General features: G+C 37.2%; 1 protein-coding gene across 2 annotated transcripts in view; it reads left to right on the top strand.

Moving 5' to 3' along the window:
- The first annotated feature begins 36 nt into the window (after positions 1-36).
- atrx (ATRX chromatin remodeler) overlaps positions 37-18,866 on the top strand; it is a 48,078-nt gene continuing 29,248 nt past the window's right edge. The window contains exons 1-16 of one of the 2 annotated variants that reach the window (XM_067456897.1): positions 37-172; positions 2,782-2,876; positions 5,540-5,589; positions 6,678-6,727; positions 9,347-9,471; positions 9,558-9,674; positions 10,306-10,415; positions 10,494-10,561; positions 11,140-13,184; positions 14,689-14,755; positions 16,055-16,200; positions 16,268-16,444; positions 16,539-16,665; positions 17,794-17,893; positions 17,976-18,176; positions 18,287-18,428. In XM_067456897.1, coding sequence (XP_067312998.1) covers positions 153-172; positions 2,782-2,876; positions 5,540-5,589; positions 6,678-6,727; positions 9,347-9,471; positions 9,558-9,674; positions 10,306-10,415; positions 10,494-10,561; positions 11,140-13,184; positions 14,689-14,755; positions 16,055-16,200; positions 16,268-16,444; positions 16,539-16,665; positions 17,794-17,893; positions 17,976-18,176; positions 18,287-18,428 — 3,640 coding nt within the window. In that variant the 5' untranslated portion in view covers positions 37-152. Of the gene's footprint in view, positions 173-643; positions 851-2,781; positions 2,877-5,539; positions 5,590-6,677; positions 6,728-9,346; positions 9,472-9,557; positions 9,675-10,305; positions 10,416-10,493; positions 10,562-11,139; positions 13,185-14,688; positions 14,756-16,054; positions 16,201-16,267; positions 16,445-16,538; positions 16,666-17,793; positions 17,894-17,975; positions 18,177-18,286; positions 18,429-18,866 lie in introns of those variants that run through there. The other variant, XM_067456896.1, reaches the window with a different exon arrangement.

Below are 18,866 nucleotides of genomic sequence, written 5' to 3'. Positions count from 1 at the left end.
AACGAGCCAATCAGCTGCATGGAGCTGCACCATAGCAACATGGATCCTGGCATTATTTAATATCCAGCAAAATCTATGGGGAAAAATATATTTTCAAAATAAAATAAGCATAATGTTTTAAGGGAGGTCGCAGGCTTATAAAGGGGGACGAAATGACCACCGACATCTGCAGGTATGTGCACTGCTGAGGATGCGAGTCCATGCACAGGTTTGCATGTGCCGGAGAACACAGGCTCCTCTCCTCCACATGCATGCAGTCTGTATGTAGTCTGTCTAAAGTGCAAAGTCTGCACTGAGATATTTGGAAAACAAACTGCAATTGCACGGATGCAAAGCAGATTGACGTCACAACATCATATGAAACAAAATGCATGTCATGAATTCTGCACATTTATTATAGCACGCGCCGGTTACAGCAAATATCATGTGCAATGCATCATATAACGCATGCCCTAGTTTCCTCTTCAATGCGGCACTTTCTTTAGCATTGCATGCATTATATATGTTCTTTCTGTGCGTTTTTAAATATATTCAGAGACCACGCAAGGAGGACGCGGACTGTCTTGTTCAAAGTGAATCGCTCTGCTGCATGTGTCCATTCGCGTCCAATGTATTCGCAGAGCGCGCGCGCGCAGATGAGAGGAGTCTCGCGTGCGCCATTTTAGCGCGTCTCGAGCCATCCGGCAAGATGGCGCTCTCGCTTTGTCTGTCCTGATCAGCGTAAAACAGAATTTACTTTTACCACACACCTGAAAATTGACCGGATCGAATGAAAAAACAGCTTTCCGCGCGAGGCCAAACAGGTGACACCTCGGAGATCTGCGCGTGAGATGAGCACGGAGATCTTCAGGTAGGGGTAGGGATGTAGCCGGGTTATACGCGCGTGCATTTGTGCACTTTACATCCATGCCGAAGTGTTGCGAATAGTTAGGGGGCGTCATAAGGATATTTTGTATGGATTGGAATCCTAATGAAGTGCCTTGCTTTTGTTTAACGCGTAGTTTTTATTATTCACCCTATTGTGCATGCATTGGTCATGTGCGAAGAACTAGGCCTTTCTCCAGCAAATTCTCAGCACTTCATTAAAATGGCTGATTTAGCATAGAATTAGGTGCATTTAGAAGAATTGTGAATTGTTTGTTTGTATGTGTCTTGCTTGTGTTTTCTGATATATTCAGCTTGTGTGTTGAAAATGAATCTGTGTCAAACAAGTAGTCAAAACATCATGAACATTAGCGAGACGATTTTTTTTTTTGTGTGTGTATGTTTTGTTTTTTCCCACGCTTTTGTGTTTTTCGTGCATTTGGTTTCGAGGTGTGTTTTCACTCTTAATGGAAGGCACGAGCTGATCGGTTTGTTTATGTTCGCTCTTATCAGTGCGTGTCTTCCGTCCTGTTACCGGCTCGCGCTAATAGGAGACGGGCTCAGTGATGACGCCACCTGCCAATCAACAGAGAGAGACCGCTAAAACTCTCCTCACGTTAATAACGGCTTACTTTTTAAGACTTTGCTAGTGTTTCGGTGACGTTTAAGCCATTATTATTAATTTAGATCTAAATGTACGGCTTTCTTTTGTTTGTTAATGACTTATGACTGTACTAACTTAATTTACCGTTTAATTATGGAGTCGTCTTTATAAAATGTGCTGCAGTTTTCTAACACTGATATTCAATTCAGTCAGTGGTACTATATGTTGTTTGTAAACTATAACGTTAGGTAACGTTAACCCATTGGCTTTGTATGTCTTTTTAATATCTTATATCGTTTTTATTTTAGGTCGAAATTGTGTAATTGCGTTGTCATTTTAGCCATCAATATATATTTAACGTTATACATTTTTATTTTGTTTGTTCATGATTTTTTCATAAATCAACTGACAGTTTAAATTCTGCTTCATGTAAGGTTAGTTGTATTACTAGTCCCATTTCCTCATGTCCTTTTTGTGTAATATTTAGATATTCAATTCAGTCAGTGGACGTCTTGTTTGCAAAGGTAGCCTATAGCCTTGTATGTCTTTTTCATATCTTATAATATATCTTGTGTTTCTTTTAGATCATTAATTAATTTATTAGTGTTGTCATTTCAGCCATTAATGTTTATACATTTTTCATAAATCAAAGGACTACATTCTGCGTCATGTAACATACTACTATTTAGTTATAATATTGCGAGTCATCTTTTAAGAAATTTAACGTACAGTTGTTTCTTCCACTATATCGTAGCTTAAGGTGACCACCATCAAACAAACCAAATGTGGGACGATTACTAAAGTTTGTACTTAAATACTTTGTTCTTTAGTCCCTTCCAGAAAACACAATTACATAACAATGTAACATAACATGTCTTTATTTTACATGTAATTTAAGTTCAACATCACTGAGCCTAAGGCAGCAGGCATCATGCAGATAACTATTTTTGTAAAAATTCTGACCAAGTCTTATTTAAATCCAACAAAATAAATAATAAGAAAATCAAATATAAAACAACATGAAATTTGTTAATGGACAGTCTTATATTTGCGTTCTTAAAAAGGTAATTCATTAAAGACCAATGCGTGACATTTTCTCAATATGCAACGTGCGGGACAACGCAAAGTGGGATGGGTGGTCACCCTATTGTAGCTGCTACCGTAAACCATGTTATCCTTTGATGTCACTTTTTGTGTACAATTGAGATTTTCATACACTGAAATGCCATAGTCAATTCATTTAGTGAGCTTATTGGCTTTGTATGTCTTTGTTTTTTATCTTTATATCACATACTATATCTTGTTTCTTTCAGGTCCAGTAAGCTGAATACATTGGTGACTAAACTTCATGAGTTCTTGGGTAATTCTCCGGACGACGAAAGCATTGATTCTCAAGACATTTCCAATGGTGAGGATAAATTGGCTCCCAAAGAGGCAATTCCTAGACTCTGAATAGTGGAGATTATGCCCGATAACCAATATACCAATATTTATCCGGTTAATTTGGCACTTTTTTCAATACCGTAATTTCACTCCCTCCTTGCATAAAAAACACACACTTCTAATAAAGTCTGAGAGTGCCAAAAAAATAAAGAGCACTGTAACTAACGTGTCTTTTTAAAATAAAAGCTTTAATCAGGTAATCAAGTAACGAATAAACCAAGTAAACAAGCATTTTAAACTGCATATATAAATAAAACATTGCTACTTCAGTCTAACTTAGTACTTTTATTTATTACAACAGCAGTGATATTAACAATAGGCTGAATACATTTACATTCTTATGTTACCGAGTCTATCAACTTTGCGTAAATAATAATCATGCAAATATTTAATTCTCTTCACTCCCTTATGTTGCAGGAATATGCAAACTTCATAAAAATACATCAAAAGCGGCGAATACATCATCACAATTACGATGTACATCTCATAATGCTTTTGTCTGTCTAGGTAATGAAATACCCGCTGACAGACAGTTGTTTTATTTACTTTGTGTTGTCTCGTGGAGATGATAATTAATTTCCAGAGAGCTGTAATTATTTAGAGGTTTATTAGTGAAATAAAGGTTATATAGTAGACATTTACCCGGTGAGGGAACGGCACTATGAACGTGACTTGCAAGACTAATGATGAGCACAGACAACAGAGAGCGAAATAAATTTGGCGCTTTTATTTCCAACATTGCTTTTTTGACAGATTGCGTGACTTTGTTTTAAATTACATAGGCCTATCAAACATTTATGTAAAATCTTATTTGTGCATTAATGGCTGTTATGTTACAGTTTTATTAATCAAGGCAAAGTAAATTACTTTACCTGTGAAGACTCCTCTCCCGCTCCCCTCAGACGCACTGCTTTAAAGGGATAGTTCACCCAAAAATGAAAATTACCTCATGATTTACTCACCCTCAAGCCATTCTAGGTGTATATGACTTTCCTCTTTCAGATGAATACAATCGGAGTTATATTAAGACATGTCCTGGCTCTTCCAATGGTTATAATGGCAGCCCATAATTTCAAGCCCAAAAAAGTGCATCCATCCATTATAAATGTACTCCACACGGCTCCGGGGGGTTAATTAAGGCCTTCTGAAGCGAATCAATGGTTTTGTGTAAGAAAAATATCCACATTTGACATGTTTTAAAGTAAAATATCCAGCTTCCGGCAGACCTCCTACTGTATTTAACTTACGAAGAAAACGGTCTTTCATGTAATTCTTAAAACACCCACAAAAACACCCATAAAGATCCTCGAACTCTACTGAATAGCCCTGGAGTTGTGGTTGATCATTTTAGTGCATTCCAGTTGAGTGAAGGAAATGAAGCGAAGAATTCAAACACTGAAGTATTACACAGTGCGAGAGGAGCTGTTGTAGAAACAATTGTCACATATTTTATATCCTGCATGTAGCTTAATTCAAAATAAATACCAGTCATAGTAACAGCTTTGTGTAATTGTTCATAATCGTTTCACCAACCATAAATCATTAACTCAAATCAAGCATAAATACATCAATAAGTGTACATTATTTGTATTTATTATTTTTAATATCTTTAACTATCCTGTCCAAGTAGCTTTTAGCCTAAGACAACAGATGAGCATGGGCAATTAGCGCCATTTATTTATTTTATTTTATTTATCAAGGACAATGTACAAAATACATTAATCTTACGAAATTATGTTTTGTACCAGAATTAGCTAATGCTAGTTTCCATCTACAGTCCCTGGGCAGGTGCACACAATATTAAAACATTACATTACAATGACTTTCAGTAGCACTAACAAATATATACAATCTTAGAAAAACACTAAACAAAAAACCATCACAACCTAAAATATATACTACATAGTCAAAAACATTTTACACTTATAAAATTGAAATGTGCTGATGCTGACACAACTGGTTATCAAGTATGTGATTAATTTTTGAGAGAAATTGTTCTGATCTACAGACATCTTTAGACTTTCTGGGAGCTGATTCCACTGTTGAATGGTTTTAAATGAAAAAGCTGTCTGCAAAGGCAGAGGATCTTTTCGGGATAGCACAATTTCTGAGCAGTGGAGCGAGATGTTCGGGTCGTCAGTCCAGAATAAAGCTTTATGAATTTTTTCATTGAGGGTGGAGCAATATCATTAACAATTTTATAAACAGTTCTTAAATTTGTATATCGACTCACCCATCCGTTATGAAAAGATGAATACATTAATGAATACATTACCTTCTTTCTCATTTGACATAATGTTTAACTGTTTCTTATGACTTTTTGCAATGACTAAATAATGATGTTGATAAGCTTATCATTTCAAAATTCGTCTAGTTTGGGCAGTCGTGCTAAAAGTGTGTTGTTGTTTTTTTTATTATGGGGGAGGAATGTGTTTAGTGTGTAATCTTGTTTTTGATGTAAAGTAAATGATTCGATTCTATATAACTCCTAATATCTAGTCTAAGTCCTATGATGGGGGAGTTGATAGAGTTTTTCCCAATAAGTTATTGTTTTTTAATTTGCTATTAGATTTGAAAATGCTACACAGATATAATGTAATTTGTTTGTATGCTTTTCTCATATTGCAGGTAAAATGGCAACCAGTGACTTAAACATCCCTGATGAGAAAATGAATGAGGTGCGTGTGTCTAAGGGCCGGTTTTTGCTTTGTTTCTCTGCAGTTTTAATAACACAGTGTCCTATCATGACAAGTTTCCAGCATCAGGTTTCTGTTTACTAAGTGCATTTACATGCACTTCAAATGTTACTTTTTTTCAAGCAGAGTAAATCAAAGGTTTATCTTTTATAAATTTGCAATTTGCACCTACATGCCTAGATAATGTAATTGTAGCTCAGCTGATTTACGAGACGAGTGCACATTAAGAGCACCACAATGTCATACGTTAAAGAATTTCCAGAAAAAAACGGATAGACTGATTTCCAGCCTGATCTGCCGGTGATTTGATTTCGCCCGGCAACTCAATCTGAAAACCTGTACATTGATTTCTACTGCTTCTGTTACACGTTTGCTGGAACCATTCACAGACTGGCTTATCCAGCTGGCACACAATTGGCGGGTTTAACACGATGACGGATAGACAAGCGATGGATCGGTGCTCGTTGCTTGCACCTCTTGTGGTCTGATGGGTTGAAGGACTATACAATTGTGTACAGTATAGTCATTTGATCTATGCTCGTTGATCACGTCTCTTGTGCAATAGAAAATACAGATCAGACTCCCCAGACCAATGTTCAATCTTAAATTGAGCTTGTTCTGGTGATAGCCAGACAAGCTGTTCCCATCATTCTATGTAATCGTACAGTTCATAGATCAAGCATCCATTATACAACACATGCACATGCTTTGATTTTCAGTTTGCTGGATTTTTTTTAGCAAGCATGGAAATATTAAATTGAAATCCAGCACATATTTTATTCCCAAAATTTCAAGTCCATAATGCACCATTGTTATGATTTCTAAATTGGTGTTAAAATATAAGGGTGCTGTGGTTTTATGCAACACTAAAAAATGAGGCTAATGTTGCTTGAACAATTGCTAAATTGGACACAACTCAGATAGTTTTTCTGTGATCTGCAAATCTATTCAGTATGTGATGGTTTTCCAGCTGGTTGTAAAACATTTGGAGAATTGAGTTAGTGATGTGGATTTAAAAAGCATTGATAAATAAATATGTATTTTGTAATGTTTTTGTTTTGTTTTTCCAGCCCGGTTGCTCCTCAGAAATGACCAAACCCTCATCTTCACGCTCAAAGAGGTGAGTTGGGTTGCACTCATTGTTCTGCCTCTGGCTCTTATCCAGTGAAATAGCTGGACTGAACAGATACCTTAAATGTTGTCCAGGGTTCCCGTGAGGGTGTGATTTCATGGGTCCTTGAAATCCTTGAAAGATTGTGAATCTGAAAAAATGGCCCTGGAAAGTATTTGAAAATAAACATACATAGAAACATACAGGTCCTTGAAAGTGCTTGAATTTATTTTGTGCAAGAATTTTTCTGGAAAAAAATCCATATTATTCCCTCCGGTCCGCTAATCTGTTATTTCACCAAATGTGTTGTGGCCTATGCATATTATTTATAATTTATGTTAGTTATGTGCAATTACACATTACGTTAAGTGTTTCCCACGTGAGGTACTTAGTTGTACGTTGCCATGACGTTCATGCGCACACACAAAACTACTAAGATGGTACCTCAACGTTTCACAGACACAACATTGGATGGTAAAAAATGGGCTTAAACCACTGAAACGTGATGCCTGGAAAATGCATCTTTCAAGATATTTGAATGTGTCCCTGCATTAAGCCCTTGAATTTGAGGGTATTGGACCTGGTAACTCCTTGAAAGGTCCTTGAATTTGAAGTTAACCAAAGTGTGGGAAACCTGTTTGCCTTGTTAAAATCAGATGTGGCGTATTTACCCGCTTCTGAAATGTGAATAATCTGATTTTTATGGCCATTAAAATGTTATGTTTTTTTTGTTGTTGATGTTGTTTTTGACTAGGCATTACATTTTGAGATAAGGTCTTAAGTCTGATTGAAAAATATAGCCTTTTAGTGTAAAATCAACATCTTGTATACTAGGTTTGCTGTGGTAGTCGGTGTTGCCAGTGTTTACAATTATAAAATGAAAGCTCTGCTCCACACAGCACGAGCTGCAGAGTCGCAGATGGAAATAGTAAGTTTGACAATAAGGTTTGAGGATGTGTAAATCTGTGAAAATGTGTGATGAGTGAAAATGGCTTTAACAAGAAGATTCCTGAGTAAAAATCACAGAATAGTTTTTAAAATGGATGTTATGAACGTGTTTGAGAAAGAAATGAAAGAGAAGTGTTCTAATTAAGATGGTACATGCATGAAGACTAACCTGAAGGATGTTTTATTTTTATTTCAGACCTCTATTGTGTATCTGACCATTTTATTTTTTCAATTATCTTTAGAGCTGTTTTAATTATCCTTGTTTTTAATTTTTAATTTGTACACATGGTATAATTTTTTCTCATGCATATGTTACCACGATTTTAATTAATTTCTATGTAAAGCACTTTGTCAGCCATTTTGAATTTTGTCGGATTAGTGTGTCATCACGAAACTCAGCATGTCATCTATTATTTACCGTGCCCTGAAGGTACTCAAAATGTTTTGAGACAGCACCACCTTGTGGTAAAAAGTTATTATGAAATCTCCAAATTTATTTTCTATTTTTATGAAACTGGTCTTGATAGATGCCTTGAGTCATGCTGAGAACAATGATACAGATTATGCCATAGTTGCTCGGACTTCCTGTGCGACATTTTGAATTTCTTTAAAAACCTAATTTTTCTAACTCCTCTCAGACCGTTGGTCTGATTTTTACAGAAATGTTTAATTTTTAACTTAACTGCAACAATAAGTATTTCTGAAGCTTCGTGCCATGCTTGCATGTCACATTGTTCTTTTTTTCTTTTTTGTGTTTGGCCCCGATAATTGCTGCATGCACCTATATTTCTAATTGAATTTGATTCAATTAAGGAATTTGACATATAATATTGCCCCATAATGGAAAAGTTAATTTCTGTCACTGCTGTAAACTAACCACTGCACAGAATATGGAGTCAGCTGTCCACAACAGGCCTAAACCAGCAAAGGTTAGCCCAACAACACGCTCTGCAAAATCTTGTTGACAAAATCAGATTCCTAATTCCTGAATTAGAAAGGAACACAGCTCTGATTAGCAACTTCACTTCTTATTGTTTTATAAAAAATAACAAGGTAGGCACAGACATATCAAGATGACAAGCATGACAAGAGTAATTTGTGTTGTTTTTAACAGAATCTGAGAAAGTTCCCTCAGTGTGGCTAAAAGCCTCCTGGGGAACGGTGTATACTTCAAGGCTTAATGCACTTTGAATAAAAGTTTTTAATATCAAGCATGTCCCGCAGTTTAACTAAAGTATACAGAATTTTGCTAAACTCCCTTTTTTGGCTGATTTGGATGTTATGTGTGGCTTGGGAGTAACGAAAGCGCACTGTTGTGAAGGAAAGGAAGGTGTCGGGACTGAATGCGGCAGCGGAACAATACTCGCTTTACATTGATCTAGTTTTCACAATCGCTAAAAAAACACAATCAATTACGATTAATCGCACAGCCCTGCTTGTTGGTGTTTTTTTCCTCTATATACATTGCTGTTGTTGCTTGTACTGATGTACTTGTATAACTATTGAGAGATTACAATGTTACGGTAGTTTTGCACATTGTATGGTCTATGCCCTTTGGATTGTAGCTTCATGAGGGACAAATGTTACAATTTTGAGTTGGGAAGGTGTTTGGGAGGGAAAAGGATATACATGGATAATGTTTATCTGAACAACAGCTTTTCTCCTTCTTTTTTATTGAAGAAAACCTTCATTTGTGACCAAGCACACTGCCGTAGATGAACCTGAATGTGCAAATGAGAGTGGAGGAGAACAATGCACAGATGACAGCGTGCAGAGCGGTCTGGATATAAACAAGTTACCACAAGGTTAGTCCTCTGTAAAGATGCTTTAGAGCAGTCTGAAGTGTGTAATTTAAGAAGCACACTGAACCTCCTGGCTTTCTGTCATTTAGGCACAGTGGTGGTGAAGCCCGAACCGGTTGCTAATGAAGCTAAAGATGAATTTAGAGGTCCTGAGTTTCGTAACAGAGGAAGTAAAGTGAAAGAGGACAGTACACGGAAACGACCAGGTGAGTGGGCTCATGTCTACTGTAAATGATCTCGAGTCCCGTTTAAGTTTATTGAATTATCAGTAATCAACTATGAAATTTTGGCTGTCGATTCATTTGTTACAAAACACCTGTGGCACATATTTTAATGACATGAATGTGATAGTCCCAATCTAAAGATTAGAGCCTAAAATACCAACCAATAGTGTCATTTTGTAGTGTAGTGTAACCTTATGTTATGCACTTATGGTTTGTGATCAAAATGACACTTTCACCTCTGCAATTTATTGTATTACCTTTTTAATCTTTGCAAACAATTAGGTCAAATTCTGTGATTAGCACGAAATATCGGCCTAATGCTGAATATGCATTTAATCGAAATCTAAATTCTCTTCTCTCAGAGAAGATTAAAAACTGTGTTGTCCAGTCCTGGTCCTGAAGTACATCTAATCTAGCACACCTGATTAAACTGACCTGATTATCAGTAGTGCGTTTAAGAACTAAATAGTGTTGCAACTAACAGACGCATACAAAATGTGCAGTGTTGGAGCTACTCCAGGATTGAGAGAAACTGCTAGAATATTAAGAAGTCAAAGACGACGTTGAAGTATGACTGTTTTATTATCTTCATTTATTTTTTAATCACCCACAGACGAGAAGCTTCAGGAGATATTTAATTGCACAGCATGTGGACAACAAGTCAATCATTTTCAGAAGGATTCCATCTTTCAACATCCTGCACTGCATGTTCTTATCTGCAAGGTAGAAACCAGATTTACTTGTTACAGCCAATTATACACTTGTATCTCTGTCATTAACATGCATGTCTTTTTCCTACAGTCATGTTTCAAATATTATATGAGTGATGATATCAGCAAGGATGATGAAGGGATGGATGAACAATGCAGGTTGGTGCATAATTTATTTATTTATATTTACTTATAACATTGTTGCTGTGACGATATTAACATGTTAGAATTCAATACCAATTCCAGTGTAATTTCACCTTAACCACAGCAAAAGATTATCCTAAAGAATGCACTGCTAAAAATATATATAAAAAAGTTAAATGAAAACAATGTTGTGCAACTTAAAGAATGTTTCAGTTAAATCAATTTTGCTTCATTTTTTATTGAATTGTTCAAATAATCTGTCTGTAATAAAACAAATTGGAAAAAAAGAAAATGAATAAAATGCAATGTAACAAATAATAACCACAGTGCTATGATACAGATTATGTAGACAGTATTTTTCAGGTTTCTAAAAGCATTATCAAGTTAACAATCAGAATTGACATTAAAAAAATAAATAGTATTGCTGTTTTAACTGTACTGATTCAAACAGTGTATGCTACTGTAGAAAAATTATAATGTTCCCTTTTTTTGTGTAAAATTTTGCTAATAACTTTTAAGTCCTGGAGGTTTAAACAACAAATGCGTTTTCTCCATATTAATTTTAATGAGTGGATGTTCTGTTTTCTTTTCAGATGGTGTGCAGAGGGTGGTAATCTGATTTGCTGTGACTACTGCAGCAATGCCTTCTGCAAAAAATGTATTTTGCGCAATCTTGGACGAAAAGAGCTGTCTGAAATCATGAACGAAGAAAGCAAATGGCACTGCTATGTGTGCTGCCCAGAGCCGCTGAAGGACTATGTTAAAACCTGTGAAAAAGTTTTGATAAGTTTGGAATCTCGTTATAAAAAGCCCAGGGGAGAAAATGACAAGACAAAGCGCGAAGACCGCAAACACAAGCATACCAAACGAGAAAAAACCTCTGTAAATGGACAGGATTATGCCTCAGACGGAGCAGGAACGTTAACCTTTTCCTGTAAGACCTTGAAGGTTCCGAAAGAGCTAGTCAAAAAGACCAAAAAACTAATCGAGACCACAAACGGTTTGAATCGTACTTTTGTGCAATTCCTCCAACACGCATCAAATGGCCCTGATGTTAGTGCTGTAAGCTATAGACACTTAAAGGCCTTCAAATCAGTTTTGGCTGATCTGAAAATGGCCCATGCAGCTCTGGAGGATTCACTTGAAAAAGAATTTGAAGAGAAAGGCCTGAAGTTTCAGAATGGAGATGAACAAAGACCACCAGACATTCAAACTGCAGGTAAAGCAGTTGGTAATTCGCACCACGCTGACGCCACAACTGTCAGGGAAGATGATTTGGATTGCTCTACAAAGGATCATAGTGCTCTGGTAGAAGAGGAAAACCAACTGGACAGTAATTCGGCTGATGTTGAAATGAAGGAGAGCCTTCCACTCTCGCCAGAAGAAGCTCCGGACTGGTCCGAAGAAAAGTCTGAAGAAATAGACGAGTCTGAAGAAAGAGACGAGTCTGAAGAAAGAGACGGGTGTGAAGAAAGAGACGGGTCTGAAGAAAGAGACAGGTCTGAAGAAAGAGAAAGGTCTGAAGAAATGTCCGAAGAAAAAGACAGGTCTGAAGAATGTGAAGTTAAAGATCAGGAAATGGCAGATAATCCTGACTTTGAGGAAAACTCAGTGCCAGCTGGTGAAGCGTCTCTTGATAAAGACATTGTGTCTATTCCACCGTCTGTCCCAGAGGAACTCTTTGAGATGGTCGAGAGTCTTGCTGTAAAGAAAGAAGATGATGTTGGCAACTCGACCGATTCTAGTGATGCGAAATCAACGTCCAACGCTGAGGTTGTGGAATCCAACAAGAGCCTTACAAAACTAGGTAAAAAACTTGTTGTCAAACTAACACCGGTTCCTCTTAAAATCACCATAAAACGAGATAAGAGCAACGAGCGGTCGGCTTCAGAAGACATGGATGGGGAAACGTTACCAAAGGAGGTTCCAGATAGCCGACGCTCCCCCAGGATGAAGACCACACCTTTACGCAAGTCACCGGAGGCAAAGAGCAAACGTAAATCAAGGTCGTCAACGGCAAAAGAACGCAATGTCGCAGTCGAGGAGCAGTGTGATTCAGACTCAGATGAGGTCCCTGAGGTCCTGCAGACGGCTGCTATGAAGGCCAGCTCTGATGAGAGTGAGCCTGAAAACTCTGGGAACGCTTCTGGCAAACGAACCAAGAAGAGGAAATCGGTGTCCCGCTCGACTGAAAAAGCGAAGCCAAAGCGCAAACTCGACATGGGTTCCTCAGATTCGGACCAGAGTGACAAGATTTCACCAGCAAAAACAAGAAGTGCCAAAAAGAGGAGGGGCAGGGAATCAGACTCCTCAAACCACAACTCCGATCTTGAGAAGCAGATGAAAAGCCTGGCCAGGATGGGGAGTGGGAAAAAAAAATCCAAAGCCGTCAAAAAGGAAGAGGACGAATGCAGTAAAGAGGCCAAAAAAGGCCCTAAAAGGTCATTTGAGCGAAAACGAAGGTCACAGAAAGAAAAGGCTAAAACCAAGGAAGAGTTTTCCTCCAGTGACGAAGAGGAGGAGGACAAAGAGGAGGAGAAGCAGGCTGATAACTCAGGAGAAGACAGTGATCAGCAGAAGATTAAACCGATACTTGAGTCCGTTATGGCTAGTATTGATGGTTTCCATCAGTCATCAGGTCAGTCAACAAAATGGTTAAAGCAAGCTACATTTTATGGCATAAAGTATTAGCTAGGAATACTAGCAAACTAGAAAAAAGAAATTGGTAGAAAAAATTACTCAATTAAACACTGTATAATAAAAATAATTGGTCTTGATTTTGGACAACACGTCCTGACTTTACAGTTTTTTTTAGCAGTTTTATTAACCAAATTAACCAGCAGCTTTCAAAATAACTGGTGGACCACATACCAATTCTAACATGTATTATATACATAAAATGTGAATGCCATTGTTAAAACTATTACGTGCATAAAAACGGTAAATAACCATCACACTAAAGGGACACCGGAGGAACGTTTGCATAGTTCCTATAACTATTGTCGAAAGTACCCACTTTTTGGCGTGTTTGCACCTGCAGGAACTTGGAACGATTTTAGTTATAGGAACACCTTTAAAGCAAGTGTATGTAAGATTGTGGCCAAAACTGGTACTGCAATCACTTTCAAATGAATGTAGAGCAGTGTATCCCCCTCCCCCTCACCCTGACTCGAGGTTGCCAGATTGGCTGCAGGATTCAGCATTAACGTTTGTAGCTGCAGCTGTGGTAACTAGAGCAGATCTGGCAACCCAGATGCCGAAACACTACTGACTTCATGATTGGTCGATCGGTGGAGGGCGGCACTTCAGGCCAAAACACATGACGACGACATCAACATCAGTTGAGGGCTGCAACAACAACTTTTAAATGACAATATCCTGGCCGGACTACTGTTGTCAGTGATATAAGTATTTGAAATTAACATGATTTCTTAATGTCTAGCGACATATAAGGGCCATTTTATGATTAATTAAAATACATTTCTTACACACAGTTCCTTTAAGGGAGACTAAATTAGCTCATACTTCAGAGTAGAGTCTAATGCCCACTACACATTGTACTATTTCGGCTGTCCCTGATGATAGCTGTGTTTGTGTCTCCTAAACAGTGGTCCTACAATGAAAGAGGTTCAAAGACAGATGTTTTTATGGTCTTGCTACCAAAGACTGGAAATTTTCTTAAAGTGTCAGAAATTTAGCAAAATCATCTCACAGTGTGTTTGCTGCTACGACCTATGTCTACTGACTAGTCAATAAAAAGGCAATGTTAAATGGCATCAGCCAGCTTATTGCACTTTAGAGTTCCTACTGGAGGTGCGAATGAAACCAGGAAAACGACTCGAGGGGAATTTAGTTTTGGGGAGACCAACCTGGTGGCGAGTCCCTATAGCTATACCTACAGTTATAGTTCCTATAACTATCTAGTGTGAAAATACATTTAATATATAGAGTGACTAGCTAAAAAAAAGAATGAATTAACAATTATTTGTAACTACATAAGACATCAAAAACTGTACAAGTTTGAGAAGCACTGAGAGAGTCTGTCAGATCAGAAAGTTCATCATCAGTGCTCTATAAAATATAACTATGAAAACTATAAAACGATATTTATTGAATTTCATGGATTCATCTTGTTTCTCAAGGTGATGAAGTTGATTTAAAGGCTGAATCCTCCCAGGTGGTGGATGATGACGATGACCCCGAAAATAGGTATAATTTATACTTAACTTTATTACTTAACTGTATTTAACTGTGAATATTTTTTTTTGTATGTTTCTGTCTGTTTAATCATTAACACTGTAGGTTTTAAAAATTTTATTCAGTGAAAATTATCTAAGTTACCCTATTTTGCTTTTACATGTATGTATAAATGTAAGAAAATCTGGCAAAGATCAAAATGTTTCATGATCTAAAAAGCATCTCGGATCAGAAAGTTCATCATCATACCATATAATACCTATAGATCAAGCGGCAACCTCCCGCGATCTCTCTTGAAGCCAATACGGAAGTAATGTAAACTGTAATTCCTAAACTGGCCACTAGGGGCAGGCTCCAGAAGGGAGCAGAATCTCATTGAGCCCCATGTTAAAATTCTCAACTTTAAAGCAGAAAAAAACATGTTTACAGCCTGGTACAAATTGTGGTTTTGGCCTATAAGGCTAATTTTGATCTTCATGACAACTGTGAGGGGGTGGATTTTTTTATAACTCATTCGTTTCCGTTATATTAAGCCTTAAGGTTCTGCATAATTAAGGGCGTGGTTACAAGTGGATAGCCATTTATCCGCCGTCTATAGTTATTGCGTCACCTCAGCTCCGCGCACATCCCGCCTTTTTGCCCATTTTCTGTTATCCGGGAGTGACACGCGATGACTCGCTCACAAGATGGCAACGCCCAGCTCGGCCATACTTTAAGCTTCAGAACGGCTTATCAGAATCCTATGGGTGACGTCACGGACACTACGTCCATATTTTTTTACAGTCTATGCTATAGATGCTATAAATATACTATAAAAGTGCACATATAAACTGTAAACTTTGACCTCCAAGTGTGATGCACTTACTGCCTCAGATGCAGCTGTTCTAATAGACAAAATGCATACTCTGGTTGTATTTGCTCTATTTGAGCTTGATTTTGGTGAAAGTGGCTGACAATATAAAACTACAATATCAACTTTGACCACGTGGTGTTGAATTATTTATTAGATTTTTTTAATTCCTGAAAAGTAGCAGTTTTAAACATTCAAGGTTTCAGCGACAGTAACTGTTGGACTTCCTCTTAATATGCAGAATCCACTTTCTTTTTTTTTCTTTTTTTTTTTCGTTCCCTGGGGATCAAACCCATGATTTTGATGTTTGTAGTTACGTTGAAGCATGTTATTCTGCATCTGATTAAAATGATCAAACTAGTTACCTTAATAAAACATCTCAGACTGGACGTTCAGAAGTTAAAATAAGTTGTATTTTTATGGACTTTTGGCCTATTCTTGATTCTGTCTTTTCTAAAAAGAATTGCCAAGAGGATGCTTTTGGCGCAGATCAAAGCCAACTATTCGTCTGGTGCTGATAGTTCATCGGATGATGAAAACGCAGACAAAGAGGATGGGGATTCAACAAAGAAAGGAAAAGATGGTGCAAAGAAGGAAGACGAAAGTGGTGAGTTCAGATTTCATTCAGTTTAAAGCAGATGTGTTCTTGTGTAACGCATTGATGTTCCATGCAGAAAAAGATGAAGATGAAGAGGATGAAACTTCAGACTCTGGCTCGGATGTTGACGTGAAGAAAGGTGGACGCAGGCACCGTTTGTTGCGTAAAAAGTTGACCCTTAGTGAGGGTGACTCTGATGAGGAGACGCCAGTCAAAAAAAAGAAAGAAACCAAAAAGAGAGGCAGGCGGAAAGGTCAGTGTCAAGTCTAAACATAAGTCGGCACATCTGACTCCTGTGAATGAGCTGAAGTGTAATTGGATGTTTTTATTGATGTGTGTTTGTGTAGTGGACAGTGACGATTCGGCAGACTCTGACTTTGAGCAGTCAGCCTCGGGCTCTAGTGAGGCTTCAGCGCTCAGTGAAGCTGTGAGTGAAGACGAGGATGAAAACAAGAGCAATAAACGCAAAACACGGTAAGGATAGCAGGCGTTCTGTGGGTTTTATCCCAGAGCAGTTTGGTTTTTCAAATGTGAATTTAAAATGAAATGTCAGTGCAGAGTCAACCATAATTTGAAAGACTTTGCATAGAAAATTATTGTATAGTTAGGCCATTACTAAAATAAATACATGATCATGGTGGATTGTCCAATGATTCAAATAAAGACCATGTTCTGTGTTTAAGCTATTACAACAAAATTGTCCAAAATTATGAGAATTTTATTATAGCACATTATCTGTATGGTGATGTGTATGGTAGTTTTCCCATGGTATCAAAAATGGTACCAAATATTGATATTTTTCAAGGTTATATTGAAGTATTGTGACAACACCACATTCAACTATAAGTAACTTTGCATTAACAAATTCACTAACCCAAAGCCCTAACCAAACAGTTTATTGATGCTCTAATGAGGGTTAGTTTACATGCAAAGTTGCTTATTGTTTGTAGAATGTCTGCAGTGTACCATCAGTGTATAGTTACACCAATAGTGTAACCTTGTGTTGTGTTGTGTTGTGTTAGCTGTATAGAGTACATGGCTCTGATCTTTTGTAAGAGCCCTTTACTACTCACAAATTCAAACTAGCAGTTTGGGGTCTTTTTGTTCACCAAGTATCATTAAATTGATCAAAAGTGACAGTAAATGCATTCATGATGTTACAAAAGATTTAAGTAACATTTTGCAATAAGGTCTCATTATCTAACTTTAGTTAATGTGTTAACTAATAATGAACATAACCTAAGGTTAAAATGAACTAACAATGAAATTACTTATAATGTTATGATGTAATTTTAACAAATAAAACCACCAAAGTTTGTGCTGGAGTAATGATTATAATGTAGTAATATTTCAAAATATTACAGTTTTTACTGTGTAACTGCAGAAGACTTCTTTCAAAAACAAAAACAAAAATGGTATTAAATATCAATGGTTATGTATGTTTTAAGTATTTAGTCTTAAATCAAATGTGGCATCTCTGGCCTCATTCTCCTTTCATATAATTTTCTGCTTCATTTTTATGGATTATTATCGGCAAATTAATCTATTTCTGTTCACTGGGGTAAACAAAACTTACCAAACATGTTCTGGTAACACATGCAGATCGTCCAGAAAAGCAGCTAAAGACGGTGAGAGAAGTTACCAGAAAGAGAAGAAGAAACGACGTCGCATTAAGGTTCAAGACTCCTCATCCAGTGGCAAGGTACTGTATATTATAGATCTAGATCAGCACAATGAATAAAGAAACCGTCTTTATGTTCATGTTTGGTGGTTTTGTTCTACAGAGTGGAGAGGAAGAGGAAGGAGATGGAGATGGTGAAGATGGTGAAGATGATGAAAAAGGAACACCCAAAAATCGCAAGAAGATCCGCAAGATCATTAAAGATGACAATCTGCGGACAGAGACCCGAGATGCCCTGAAGGAGGAAGAGGAGAGGAGGAAACGCATTGCTGAGAGGGAGCGCTTGAGGGAGAAACTGCGAGAGGTAAACATCTAAGATGCAAATGTTTAGGGCTCAGCATCGTGAAACTGTACTGCTGTATTGTAGTTTACATCTTGTACAGAAAACTTAATGCTGGGGCTCTTTGGTTTCAGACTATCGTGGTAGAGGAGTCATCACAGGTCACGTGTCCCATCACCACAAAACTGGTGCTCGATGAGGACGAGGAGACCAAGGAGCCGCTTGTGCAGGTTCACAGGAACCTGGTTACCAAACTCAAACCCCATCAGGTGGATGGTGAGTCGGCATTTGCCAGTCTTTATATAGCTTGTTTTTCTTTTGTCATTACCAGGGGGAAAAATATGTATTATATGTACTTTGATTAGAGCAACTTTTTTGCATTTCTAGTATGTCCCTGAAATGGGTTAGCCGAAGTAAATAAATGTTTAAAGTCATCATCAAATAAAAATTCACCCCGTTTCTTTCTTATCAAATGTTCATGGTTTTTAAAAAAATAAATAAATTAGAGAACCAAGACTGCAATGCAGTCCAAAAGATTATACCAAAATGTTGGGGAGAAAAAAAATCTCCATAAGTAACCTAGAAATGCTTCATGATTTCTGAAGTTAAATGTCAACTAGTAATTTTATTTAATAATTACATTTTCATTCAATTTTACTTTCAAATGTCATGCTTTCATTAGTTTTTGAAATAAAAAACTACAGGGGTAAAAGA

The sequence above is a fragment of the Pseudorasbora parva genome, chromosome 11 (assembly GCF_024679245.1).
Source record: "Pseudorasbora parva isolate DD20220531a chromosome 11, ASM2467924v1, whole genome shotgun sequence".
Classification (NCBI taxonomy): domain Eukaryota; kingdom Metazoa; phylum Chordata; class Actinopteri; order Cypriniformes; family Gobionidae; genus Pseudorasbora; species Pseudorasbora parva.
Note: the sequence above shows the minus strand (reverse complement) of the source record. Positions and strands in the feature narration are given on the sequence as shown.